The sequence below is a fragment of the Callorhinchus milii genome, unplaced genomic scaffold, assembly GCF_018977255.1.
Source record: "Callorhinchus milii isolate IMCB2004 unplaced genomic scaffold, IMCB_Cmil_1.0 Scaffold10, whole genome shotgun sequence".
NCBI classification, from domain to species: Eukaryota; Metazoa; Chordata; class Chondrichthyes; order Chimaeriformes; family Callorhinchidae; genus Callorhinchus; species Callorhinchus milii.
In genome coordinates, this window is record NW_024704751.1 from 18,971,047 (window position 1) to 18,985,396 (window position 14,350).

A 14,350-nucleotide genomic window follows, 5' to 3' on the forward strand; every position below is an offset into this window, starting at 1 on the left:
GTTGTTGACAATCACGGCCAGAGGTAGATTTGCAAGAAATAAAATAAATCACTATTGGGGCATTCTTCTAGGGTTGCATTGAGTTTTGTTACTGGAGTACTGCAAAGACAACTTTTTCTCTGTGTGTAAGTGCCCTCTAACTGATCCTTGAGCGCTTGATGTTATCGCTGGGTCCTTCTTTCCAGACATTCATCACTCTCTTTGTAAATTATTTGAATTTAAGCTCTGTTCAACTTCCCTCTTCTGAGCTTGAATCTGTGAACCCTTTTATAACTGTAATAAATGTATGTGATATAGTTCCTTATCACATCATCAAGGCATCTCAGAGCACTTCACAGGATATACGGTACTATAAGGCGTAGTGGCCATGCACTTTTATAGGGAAACTAGGGAAACAATTTGGCACAGCAATGTCCACAAATAGCTGTGAAATTAATTACCAAGTCTATTTGGAGGATTATTGCCCAGGACACCAAGACCATTAAATAACATTAGGGTATGGTTTATCGATACTATTTGGGGTCTAGTGATTCTTAAATAAGATTTGCTCTGAACCTTTATTTTGCCCATGTTTCGCATCTTTAGATTCCTCTCCTTGCAACAACAGCAACAGATTGCATTGATATAATGACTTTCATGGGGCATAGCGTCTCGGAACGCTGTAACTCAGAGGACCGTAATTCCCTTTGAGGCACTTTGAGACATTGATGTTATAGCTTTGGATCAGATGCAAGGATTATTATTTTTATTATTTAAGGCAACGCACGTCTCAGCACCCTCCTCATTGACAGGCGCCTTTGGCCACCCTGCCAGATCCCAACCCCAGCTCGCGTCCAAATCCCTGACTGTCCAGCGCCTTGGGATGTCTTCCTGACGTGAAAGGCGCTTTATAAATGGAATCTTGTTGTTATTGTTGCTGTTGTTGTATCTCTCCAGTTACACATCCCGCCATGTTCATGTTCTGACTTTTCAGCCTGCTACCACTATTCAGAAATGGGTGGAGGTGGGAGGGTTCCATTACAGATTTAACCTTGTCGATGAAATAAATAATTTGGACACTTCTACATCAGAACCTGAATGCCCAAAACTGGTGTGTGTTCAGGTGACATTTGACTTCACCTGTCTGAATTCCACTCCCGTTTGTGGTGCTGCAATTTGTAATCATCCCTGTCAGCAATTTAAGTTGAAAGAAAATAAAGTTAAACACTACTCACTTGTTTCCCCTTTGGACCCATCATCCCAGGGTATCCTTGAAGCCCTTGGGGGCCCTACATATAGAGAAAACACGCCGTCAGATAGGTGAGCATTAAACACATACATTTTGCTAAGTCTTGGTTTCTTCTTTACTGTGAAAGCTCAGGAACAAGAAAATACCATTCAGTCTGTCCTACCAAAGCATTCACAGCCTATACGCACCACTTCCCATCATATCATATTCAATCACCCCAGGGACTCTTCTAATTATCTTCTCCCCGTTCCTCGAATATTAATTATAATTATTATATAATCCACTGTCCAGGATAATCCCCCACATCTCTGCTAAACCCTCAAGTGCTTTTGGCTTCAACCTGCCCCCTATACCCACCCCCACCAGCCAGCCGGCCCAAGACAACATTTGTTGTATTGAAATATCTAATCATCTAAGACACCAGCTCTCCTAGAATCATCAGCTATTTCTCCCCTCTCTCTTTCTGTTTCCTGTATGCACAACTTTGTTCGAGTCCCAGTCTACTAACCCCTCCTGTCACAGTCTAACCTGCACCTGTCTGAGGTAGTGGTGTGTCTCTCATTCACTCAGTGTGTCACATGGGGAAGGAATGAGTACAAATACTTTACTCGAGCGCCTGGGATGCCTTGTTCTCCGGAGATGCCGATTTGACCTTTAACACCCTAGAAAAGAGAGAGAGAGGAAAACAACATTAAAACACAAATACAACAACAACAACAACAAGATTCCATTTATAGAGCGCCTTTCACGTCGGGAGGACGTCCCAAGGAGCTGTACAGTTGGGTCAGGACCCGAGCAGGGGGGGAATGGTCAGGGTGAGGGGAGGGAAGGGAGGGAGCGAGGAGGGGCTAGAGAGTCGAGAGGGGAGCTGAAGGCACGGTCAAAGAGAAAGGTCTTGAGACCGGTCTTGAAGGAGGAAAGGGAGGAAGCGGCGAAGGCACTGGGGGATAGAGTTCCAGAGCCTCGGGGCTGAAGGCCCGGGCGGTTGGGGCGGGGGATGTGGAGCAGACCGGAGCCAGAGGAAGGGAGGGTACGGGCGGGTAGGTAGGGGGATAGTAGGTCGGAGAGGTAGGAGGGAGCGAGGCCGTGAATGGCCTTGTAGGTGAGGATGAGGATCTTGAATTCGAAATACAATGCAAATTTACATTTATATAAAACTTCATTAATGACCAACGCTTTTCCCATCAAAGAGTGAAATTATAATAATAATAATAATAATAATCCTTGCATTTGATATAGCGCTTTTCACGTCGGGAGGACGTCCCAAAGCGCTTCACAGAATAGACTGTAAAGTGAATTGACTGTATATTTGTGGGCGAACGCGGCAGCCAATTGCGCACAGCAATGTCCCACAAACAGTCGTAGATTGAAAATGACCAATTTATTATTGTTTTTGTTTTGGAGGGATTATTATTAGGCGTGTGGAGTAAGGAAACTTGCCCAAGGTTTCGCCCTGTCTGGAATTGAATTATGTCAGTGACAAATGGCCTATCCATAATCCAAACTTAGTCCAGCCTTCAGTTCCTCACTATCAGAGGATTAAAAGGAGGCATTATTTATTGTACTTGATTAGGTTATAATAAATCTTTTAATCCCATTTCTCCTCCTCTTATCCTCTAATTCTTCTTATCCTTCAGATGAGACATTGAACCAAAGTCCAGTCTGCCTGTTCACGTGGACATCAAAGATCCCATGGCACTTTTCAAAAAGAGAAGGGAATTTCATCCAGTGTCCTAGACAACAAAATTGAAAATTTGAATGGTTCCAGCATCTACAGCCTTTTGGGGGAGAGAGTTCCAGATTCGACTCCCCAGCACACAATTCCACAGAGCATTTGGGCTGGAACAGCAATCCTTTCGATTTAGGTATTTAGCTTCTCATCTCATTACGGGTTGTCGTTGGTTTGATGCTGTGTTGGCCTGTATAAAATCATGCATTCCATTGTTTTGCATTAAGTGCTATTATTTATTCTAACAGGTTATAACATGTATATAACCTGTTATGTTATTATTATTATTATTATTATTGTTAGGCATCTAGTATAACTAACAAGATACTCACCATAGTACCCTGTCTCCCTGACTCTCCAGATGGTCCTAATCGGCCCTTGTGTCCCTGTGAACAAAAATATAAAAATCTGTTGTTTTCTTTTCCATTTCCGCCACAACAATGGCTCCTCGTTGTGTCAAGGTATGTGATTCAAACTTTGCTATTGTTTCCAGCACTTTAGTTCCAGTTTAAAAACAATTAAGTTGGATTAAATTGTTGACGTTAGGTGAAATACAGGCTGAATAAGTCAAGACAAACACACTCACCTTTAAGCCTTGAAGTCCTTGGGGGCCTTTAAGTCCAGGAGGGCATGAGGTCGGGCACTGCAAAAGAGCATAGCACAGAATTGGAGGCAATCTGCTTCTGGACATAAAATACAAGAGCATCAACTTCTCAACCCTCCATTCCTTTGTATCCCAGTTCCAGTGCAGCCTCATTATAACCCTGTGTTTGGAATCCAATTAATTCCCAACCCACGTTATAGCAAGGGCAGGGGTTACTGAACAGTGATCAGGAGCCACAATCAGTGTTGAATCCAAGCTGACTGTAGCCTCAGCCGCTACCCGAAGCTGTGATCAAACAACTCAGCACAGTCCAGGGATCACACTGAGGCTCTAGATCCCTCTTTTGCCCTCAGCACAAAAAAAGACCACATAACAGTCTCTGTACTTCACAGTGAAATCCTGGGAAGCGCTTTCAAACCTCCTGCTGACGTGAAAGCCGCTGTACCAAATTTAAGGATGATTATATTATTATTAACATTGTCCAATGCACACTACAAGTCGAGAAATTAAATGAGATTCCCTCTCTGGATTATCTTTCATTATGTACTGAATGCTTCTGTTCATTCAGACACCAAAGTACAGGTGACAAAGTACTTCACTGTGCGTAATAAGATAACATTCAACAACAACAACTTGCATTTGCATAGTGCCCTCGATGCAGAGGTTTGTCTCAAACGCTGAGATTTAGTGATCAAAGAAAAGAATCTTACCAGATCCGCACTCCCCTCTCCAGCATGGACATTGCCTGAATTACCCTACAAACACCAACAACATCAGAATAAGTACTCTACCCAGCCAGGTATTTACTATACAGGCATTACACTGCTCGGTGTTCACTGTGGAGGAGCTGTGGCTGGCTATGTGATGTGTGCATATTAACAACACATGTTTGTGGTGAGCCCCACAGGGTTAAACTGGCACCATTTATTATGCAGTATTAGTGCAGGGCACCTCGCCAAAGTCCTGTGACCTGACATTGTGCAGTCCTGTAGCTCAGGGTTAGAGCACTCGCTTTGCAAGTGAGAGACCTGAGTTCAATTCCAGGCAGAGGGCGAAACCTTGGGCAAGTTTCCTTACTCCACACAGAGCCTAATAATAATCTCTCCAAAACCAAAACCAATAATAAATTGGTCATTTTCAATCTACGACTGTTTGTGGGACATTGCTGTGCACAATTGGCTGCCGCATTCGCCCACAAATATACAGTCAATTCACTTTACAGAGTGTTCTGTGAAGCGCTTTGGGACGTCCTCCCGACGTGAAAAGCGCTATATCAAATGCAAGGATTATTATTATTGTTCACCTGGAGTTTGAGTTTATTTTCTTTATTCATCAACTGAGTTTATTCAGTCTCATAGAAAAATAAAAGTTCTCGTTGCAGGCCATTTCTTCACACTTTGTTGTAACGGGGTTTCTGAGATATTGAATCCAGCGACCGAGTTACAAAGGGGTCGGCATGGCAGGACACAAGAGAGAAAGAAACACATCAAAACCCACTACCATGTGACTCGCTGTAGTCTATTTCACTAAACACTGCTCGTAAGTTACGTAACCTGCATCTGATGTAAAACTATAACGTGCGCCCAGGCTGTTTGTGAGACACTGCTGTGCGCGATTGGCTGCCGCGTTTCGCCCACAAAATATATAGTCAATTCACTTTACAGTATTTTCTCTAAGTGCTTTGAGACGTCTCGAAGACGGGATAAGGCGCTTTATCAAATGATAAAGATTATTATTACGAATTCTAGCCTGACCATACAGTATAATTGCCTGCTATTAATATCTTGTAATTATTTGTATTAAACTTAATTTCCCAATGATGCCCCATATCCTCTTTGTAAGATATTTGCTGCCTCCTCAAATTGATAATTCCAGCTTGGTGCCACCTGCAAATGTAACTGGCTTTAATGGGTCTGTTTCAAGGAACAGGAGGGTTCCAATAGCTTCTCCATCTACACAATATCAACCAACTCTATCCGGAGCTCCATGTGGGTTTCAAGAAGGAAGCAGATGGATATATGAAGGTTGGAGGCATGGGAATAGAGCCACAGAAATTTACAGTACCGGACAAAGCCATTTGGCTAATCGTGTCTGCGCTGCTCTTTTAAGAGCAATCCTTTCAGTCCCATTTACTTGCCCTTTTGCTGAACCCCTGCAGCTTACTTCATTTTAGATATTTATATCTAATTCCCTTTTGAAGGTAAATATGGATTCTGCTTCAACCACCAGTCCCAGCAGTGCATTCCATATCCTAACTACTCTATGGGCAAAAAAAATTCCTCCTAACTTCCCCATTGCTTCTAACCTTTCCATAGTGGGATTGAAAGTAGAGACTTGAAGGGCCAAATGACCTCCTTCTATTCTGTAAATGTCTATGGTCGTGGGTTAAACTGCGGTTGCACTGAAACATTGCCCTTCATTGTCAGAAAACAACAGAAATCCTTGTGCCCAAAACAACATGCCCAAAGCTCGGAGAAAGGGGTTCAGTCTACAGGAATGAATAGGAAAAAGCGACATGTGACAAGAGCTCGAATGAGACATTCAACAGCTGTCGAATCTGTGATGAAAAGTGAAAAGTTCACCCTCTAAGAGGCTGAAAGTTGGATTCAGATGTTTGAGCAGAATTCCTTACTTGAATCCCGGATGGTCCTGGCGGTCCGACTGGGCCCCTTTGACCCGCCGCACCCTAAAAGCAAACAAATGAGCAAAGGTCAATTTAACAACATCTTAACGTGTCTCCCGCTGTACAAAAAAAGTCTCTGCGTTCAGTTAGAAAACGAGGATGGGTGCAGCAGTGATGGGAGGGTAGAGCAAAGTGTGAAGTTCAGAGAACAGAGTAAATGAATGATTTTTGTTGCATTGCTTGTGCTAATCAAGGGAAGGTTGCTAAACACCACGAGGTAAGTACGTGCCACCTCCTGTAATTGCTTTCCTTCAGCTCGCTCAATCGCCTTTTTAAAGTCAAATGTATTTAAATTTTATTTAAATATAGGGGTGAAATTTGAAGTTGTTTTAGGACTTTCCTTGTGCTTTGTGCTGAATAAGGAATGTTTAATAGCTACCACTGGCACCCCTCTCCTCATAAGTGGCTTATTCTTTTTCAGTTCTTTTCGCCTCCATTTTTTTTACACTGAGACAAGTTTTTTTTTAATATAAAGTTTAGTTTCTATGTCGGGCTCCTAGTTCTTTAATTTGGGTAAATATTACTTTCCCAGCATCGATCTGCGAGGCAAACCATGTCTCCATGTCTGCCTTGACCAAAAACTTAGTTGGAAAAATTAGTTATAAATTAGTCGTAACTAACGCAATAATTTCTTAAAAGAAATCACAAATTCTAATATTAATAATCCTTGCATTTGATATAGCGCTTGACAGAAGCAGTGTGCTCTTTTCTCGGATGGAGTGAGTCAATACTCCTCTTTTGTCATGCACTGTCTGCCTGCTCCAGAGAGCACACACACAGGCTGGCAGAAGCCAAACCTGCCTAGTCTTTACTACCAGGATCCCTGAGTCAGTCACAGAATTAAGTGCATTAAATCACCATTCGCCAGGGATTTGGTAATGCAGCCCAGCATCCGGTTTGCTTTACTCACTGCTACCTCACGCTGTTCACATGGTGAATGAAATCTGTACCAAGAGCCCTAGACCTCTTTTGACTTCCCCTTTAACAAGTTCTATATCTTTCATGGAGTACATGTGCCTCCTATTTTTACTTCCTATGTGTAGCATCTTGCATCAATCTGTATTGAACTTAATTTCCCAGAGATCCAACCAACTGCTATTGAGCTCCCTTTGTAATATCTTGGTTTGCACGTTACCTAAATTGCTTACGTTTGTGAATTCAGGTTATTTATGTATATAAAGAATAAGAGGGGGCCCAACACCCAATTAATACCTCGTCCCATTTCAACCTAATTCCTTTAATCTCTACCTTTTGCCTCCTTCCCTTTAGTCAGTTACTAATCCGTGTCCATTTCTTACATTGATAATCACTGATATGAGTTTGTCTCTTGTGTGATACCTTACCGATGACCTTTGGAAATCTAGGTGCACTGCATTATATATGTCATGGTCAAATCGGGAGGACGTCCCAAAGCGCTTCACAGAACACACTGTAAAGTGAATTGACTGTATATTTGTGGGCGAACGCGGCAGCCAATTGCGCACAGCAATGTCCCACAAACAGTCGTAGATTGAAAATGACCAATTTATTATTGTTTTTGGTTTTGGAGGGATTATTATTAGGCTCTGTGTGGAGTAAGGAAACTTGCCCAAGGTTTCGCCCTCTGCCTGGAATTGGCATTGAGCTACTCTCATTTGGCTTTTTCACAATCCATTTTACAAATCTCTGTATCTGCATCACTAGTTGCCTCAGTTATATTGAAAAGCACTGCGCCAACCAGTGATAATTTGGAAATCTAGGTACAATACATGTCAAATTGGGATGGCACCTCCTCAGACTAACTCTAGTTGATTCGGTTCCTCCAAGAATGTCCCTATTCAGTATGTGTTCTGCTAATTTCCCCCAAAATGTTCTGCTGCATAATAATCTATGTTGAACTGTATTTCCCACCTATTTGCCCCACAAGTCTATTTGTCTCCTCCAAACTCCCTGACATTCTGCTCCCTAGTTTGCCAAGTCCCTAATTTGGTATAATCTGTGGATTTTGATGTTCCTCTCACTACAGCCAGGTCCATTATCGAGAGTGACTAAAATCCCAGAACAGACACAAGGACACATCAGAGCTGGCTGGGCATCAGTGCCACTGTACTCTGAAGTCACGTCTCCTGTGTATTTTTACTTTCCAAATAAAAGAAATGACTTTAATGTCTACAATGAAACAAAATCAGTAGTGAATTCCTTAGCCTCTAAATGTCACTTACTTTGGGACCAGGACGTCCGATTTCTCCTGGAAGACCAACTCGTCCAGAAGGACCCTGAAAAAAAAGCAACTGGTTTATAATGTAATAATGGGATGAACATTACGACATGTGAGAATCAGCCAAAATAATCTCACTGTTGATAAAAGGGGGGCAATGAGACAATTACAGACTTTATACTTAGCTCCAAAGTAAGGGCACACTCCCATTGGATCACATTGGACTTCCCTGAGAATCTTAACGCAACACAAAATTGTTGTCATAAGATCACAAGATTCATCTTGGATGAAGAAAGCCCTTCGATCCATCAGCCCCCCAGATCACCCACCCTACCGTCCCCCCATCACTGTATCTAGTCAATGGCAGGTGGGCTGGCATCAGGCTCAATCGTTGATTGAATCCAGTAGGTTGGGTGGGTGGGGGTTTGTTATTGATTGGTCACACTGATCAACACTGTGATAATTATCAGCAATGATAATTTACACAGCACCCGTTATAATTTTTTCAACCACATAATCCGTGCTCTTTCTGCATGGTTGAATTTGTTCCCCTCTCTCTTTGGTTTTGTTTCGTCCTGGCTGAGGGGTTTGGGGTGAGCTGCTAACAACACTCTCTGTAACCAACCACTGCGCACATCCAGACCTGTGTCACAAGCTCATATTTCTCTTCATTTCAGGGAAGAACCTCCCACCCTCCCCCCATCCCTTAACAGTGTGGCTGTTGTTAGGAGCTCAATGTTTACAGAAATATAAACATCATTGAGGTTTGGGAGACTCCAGAACCATATATCCTTCCTCCAACCCATTGGCCTCGTCCCCTTCCCCAGACAGACCTACATCTCTCTCACTATCCCCATCACTCTCCTTACCACCCTACCCCTCCGCTCACAAACCCAAGAACCTCTTCTTCGTCATCTTGAGATGCCCTCCTGACATAGAATGTGATATATAAGTGCAATTTGTTGGTGTTCACGATCCTTCCAACCCACTTGCTCCCACCAATCTCTCCAACTATGCCCACCCCACCAATGTCCGCCCTTTCCCCAGCACCCATCCCCTCTCCTGGCAGTGTGACTGCCAGGACTGGAAAAAAGGCAAACTCAACACCCATAAATGTGCAGGCCGACATCAATTACAATCTCTACAGAATAAAGTTGCTGAACTTACAGAAGGTCCTGGGAATCCAAGCCCCTAAAGTAATCAAGGACAAAAGGAACAGTTAATAAGTTAGTTCAGGCTGTTTTCTGATGGGAATTAATTAATTGCCATGTATTTAACATTGAAAATACTAGGGACCAGTGACATGGAATTCAAATCAGCCTTAACTATTAAGACAATTTCATCTTGAAATTTAGGAAATTGTGGGAAATTTTTAATTTTAGTCATATTTTATAAAACGGTCTTTCTCCAAAGGACTAGCTCCCAAATTCTAACTCCACGCAATTTTAACCTTTTGAACAAAACAGGATAAGACAAGGTGGAATTTCAGACTTCACAAATGTGTAAACAGCACAACGGAAGGGGTAGAGTGGGGTGAGCCGTTTATTCTGCTTCATGCACCCCAGGTAATAAAGGCACCGTGGCAAACCCTCTTCTGCTCTATTGATTAAATGTTTGTGCGTGGGTGCTTAGAAATAGTTGACGCAATTGTACGTTGTTCATAATACTGCATTAAAAATGTAAAATCAAATTATATATCTGAGACTGCCCTAGCTGGTGAGTGGATAGATCATCATTTCCCTTCCCCAGGTTTGTAAGCGTTCTGAGATGCTGCCTTGCATGAGGGGTGCTACATAAGTGCAAGTTGTTGTTGTACTTACAGCCGTTCCAGGTGGCCCGGACAGTCCCCTTTGACCCTGCAATAGGAGATAGTTCATCGTGAGTAATGCAGACAAGTCAGACACACTCACGCACACACACACAGTGCAGCCAGACTGGTAGCCAGAGAGGTCATAGAATGAGCACTAAGAGCATTCAAACCATATTCATCTGAGAGCAACGAGGGTTTGTGAGATGTCGCTGGCACACCCTAGCTGCCGTGTTTGTCATCCTAACAGCGTTCACTTCATTTCTAATTAATGTAATTCTGTGAAGTGTTTTGAGGCATTCCTTGTACATGAAAGACAATGTGTGAATGTGCTGATAAGCACCGGTAACTCTTGCACTAGTGTGAGATTTGAAATTACAACATCAGGGCTGTTCCTGGGACCAGTGCTGCAGGCACAGCGTTTCTACAAGTAATAACAATAAAAAAAACCTTGCGTTTGATATAGCGTTTTTCACATCTTCTCAAAGCGTTTTACAAAATAGACTGTAAAGTGAATTAAGGTGTGGGCAAAACGTGGCAGCCAATTGCGCACAGCTGTGTCTCATAAACCGTTGTGGATTGAAGCGACCAAATTGTTGTTTTCTTTCTTGAGGGATTATTATCAGGTGTGTGGAGCAAGGAGCAAGACTTGCCCAAGGTTTCGCCCTGCTGGGAATCAAACCCAGGTCTCTCGAGTTGAGTGCTCTAACCACTGAACTACAGGACTTCACAATCACAGAGGTTTAAGATAAATCTCCCAGTGTCACTCCCAGTTTGTGTTACTCCCAGTGTGTATGTGTCACTCCCAGTGTGTGCGTGCGTGTGTGTCACTCCCAATGTTTCTGTCTCACTCCCAGTGTGTGTGTCACTTCCAGCGTGTATGTGTGTGTGGGGGTCACTCCCAGTGTGTGTGTATCACTCCCAGTGTGTGTGTGTGTGTGTGTCACCCCAATGTGTGTGTCTCACTCCCAGTGTATTTGTGTATGTGTCACTCCCTGAGTGTGTGCGTGTATGTCATCCCAGTGTGTGTGTGTGTCAATCCCAATGTTTATGTGTGTCAATCCCAGTGTGTGTGTGTGTGTGTGTGTCACTCCCAGTGAGTGGGGCATTCCCAGTTTTGATGATTGCATTTGCTTCCATGAATGGCCGAGTTGGCGCTTGCACTGAGCGTTTCCCTGGTTATCGTGTGTTGGTAGGGCTACCAATTCAAGCCCATGGCACTGCACACGTTAGTTAATTAGCAACTTCCCTGCTGCTGCTCCACACAGAGCTCCGACCAGCATGTCATTAATTAGTCAGTCAGAGAAAAGCCTCTCATTAAACCCTAGTAATAATTCCGTGATCACCGCGATTCCTCACATCAAGTCAGGATATGCGGGAATAATGAAAGTGTCAGTTTGATTTTTGTGGTAGAAATTCCATTCTTCCCAAAAGCTTGTGGTTGTCATCCGGGATTTCAACTGTTGGAAAATGATTCCATGTGGCAGATTAAGTCTGAAGAGGCATTTAATCTCTGTACCAGGAAAACAACACACTCCTGAACATGATAAAAATAGTTGGAGCAAAGGGAGCCTGTAATTGTAAGGTCCTAATGTCATGACTGTCTGTGCTGGAGATGTCAGGGCTCACAGAGTGTCTACTCTGATACATTGGGTTCAGTACAGGACATACTCAGAACCAGGACACAAGCCCAACAGAATAGGTCTTCATTCGTAAAGCGTGTAATCACTTTGAAAGATTCTCAACGCGTAGTCAAGTGCAATGGCTGCTTTTTGTAGGGAAACACTGCAGCTATTTTGCACATGGCGACATCTCATCCAAAGAATCACCTCCAACAATAATGATAATCCTTGCATTTGATATAGCGCCTTATCACGTCTTTGAGACGTCTCAAAGCATTAACAGGATATACGGTAAAATGAATTGATTGAATATTTTATGGGCAAAACAATGCAGTATTCCCCAGTATTGTGCTAGAAAGTCAGCCTGATTATGAGCTCAAGGGCTAACATGCAACTTGAATGCACGCATAGGAGGATTACTGACTAAGCCAAGTTAACATCTACATTGGAGTCCTACTTCGGGGTCTATAAAATCCCAGCCAGTACTGTATCAGGGTGCAATCACTGGTCAGTTCTGCCACATTGCCACATGCTTAGAGAGATAAAAATGCCAGTCAGCATAAAGAGAACCACAATACAAGTCATAGGTTATAGTTGTGAAGATAGGCTTCAGAAGTCATTTTCTGTGTCTCCAGCAGGAAGCTTCGTAAAAGTCACACTGACTTGAAAGACCTCAGCTCTCACCCAAGACCTCCTCATGGCTGTATTTTGCAAGTCAGCATGATGTAAATGGCGTTCCTTTGTTGGGGTTCACACCACAAGAAGCTTTCCAGAGGAGTACATTTTCAACCCAAGAGAGAGAAGTAGTGTTGGAACCGTGTAAGGCATTGCTTTAGGCTACTGCTGCAATGTTCATGTGGCCTGAACCAATGTCATACATGACAGTTCTGCATGTCCCATTATAGAATGGACATGACAGTCATGGAGAACGGACAGCAAGTTCACACATATTACCAGGAATGCGGAGTTACAGCTAACAGAGACTCTAAACATTTATTCTGGAATAAAGATGGTTAGGAGTGGATCTAGTGGTGTGAGGTCAGCAAAAATTGTAATAGATTCTGATAGGATAAATAGTGAAAACTACTGAATTGGTAAATAATAATAATCCTTGAATTTAATATAGCCCCTTATCTCGTCTTCGAGATATCTCAATGTGCTTCGCAGAATATACTGTAAAGTGAATTGACTGTATAGGATAAGCACAGGAAGAATTAAGGAAAAGTGGGTAGGACTTTCTTTTCAGGCAGAGGGTATTATTAGAACTGAGAGAGGCAGAAATTTCACATGGATCTGTATTTTCACTATTTACTTAGCTCTGCTGGAACATCAGAATTTGACAAACTCTTGAATGCATTCTTAATATTGAAGCCGTTTTTCTATGTGTTCTTTTGAAATCCAAAGAAACTTTGCTTCAAAGTTAAGAACTTAGGAACTTGCTAAATTCTGGGCCTCTGAAAAGTTAAGAAATAGAGTAGAATACATCTTGACCCAAGTCGAATTTCTAAAGAGTAGTTATTAAAGTTAAGATCATATAGACATTAAAAGAGGACAACATTTGTTTGAAAATTAGAGATTCTCAGGAAATAGGACAACGTTCTTTCTAATGGCTCATCACATCAAAGGGAAGAAGAAACTAGAGGTACAATAACAATATAGAAGCATAGAAATCTACAGGACAGCAGGGTGCCATTCAAACCATTGAAATTTGTTAGTCCAATGAAGCATCCATCCTGATCCAAATTCCCTTCGCTTTCACCTCAACTTTTTATTAGACCGTCCTCTATACGTACCTATCCAATTCTCTTTTAAATGTCCCTCAATTGATTTTGCTCTAAAACACGCCCTGGGATCCTCTTTTGATAGAAACTCGTTACAAACTTCCCCTTTCATTTTCTTCATCATTATAATAATAATCCTTGCATTTGGTACAGTTCCCTTTCACGTCATCTAAAGAACTGAAAGTGTTTCACAAGATTTACTATGAAGTGTATTTAAACACAGCAGCTAATTTGAGCACAGCAATGTCCCAAAGACAGCCATGAAGTGAATCACTAAAGTTTTGGGGGAGCGTTGACCAGGCCATTGGAGAACTTCCTCCTCTTTTCAAACAGTACAACAACAACAACAAGAATTTGCAGGGTAGCATCTCTGAGTGCTTAACAGTGGCGGAGCCTGACTCCGATCTGGGGGAGGGGGGAGGTGGTCGTAAGCACGGTCATAGAGGAACAGTTTCAGGCGGGATTTGAAAGAGGGGAGAGAGGGGGCAAGGCAGGGGGATTGAGGGAGAGTGTTCCAGAGTTTTGGGGCACAATGGCTGAAAGCACGGCTTCAAATGATGGGGCGGAGGATGCGAGGGACGAGCAGGAGGCCTGTGCCAGTCGAGCAGAGGCACCAGCTGGTGGGTTGGGGAGTGAGAAGGTCGGAGAGAGAGGGAGGGGCCAGGGAGTGAATGGATTTGAACACGAGAGTAGGATCTT

At 42.9% G+C, this 14,350-nt stretch overlaps 1 protein-coding gene across 1 annotated transcript in view; it reads right to left on the reverse strand.

Moving 5' to 3' along the window:
* The window catches only part of col9a2 (procollagen, type IX, alpha 2), a 51,522-nt gene that overhangs the window by 21,677 nt on the left and 15,495 nt on the right, over window positions 1-14,350 (reverse strand). The window contains exons 6-14 of the mRNA XM_042338852.1: window positions 10,262-10,297; window positions 9,609-9,632; window positions 8,446-8,499; window positions 6,194-6,247; window positions 4,272-4,316; window positions 3,544-3,600; window positions 3,290-3,343; window positions 1,837-1,890; window positions 1,215-1,268 (exon numbers count right to left, since the gene is read on the reverse strand). Of these exons, the coding sequence (XP_042194786.1) occupies window positions 1,215-1,268; window positions 1,837-1,890; window positions 3,290-3,343; window positions 3,544-3,600; window positions 4,272-4,316; window positions 6,194-6,247; window positions 8,446-8,499; window positions 9,609-9,632; window positions 10,262-10,297 (432 nt within the window). The remainder of the gene's footprint in view (window positions 1-1,214; window positions 1,269-1,836; window positions 1,891-3,289; window positions 3,344-3,543; window positions 3,601-4,271; window positions 4,317-6,193; window positions 6,248-8,445; window positions 8,500-9,608; window positions 9,633-10,261; window positions 10,298-14,350) is intronic.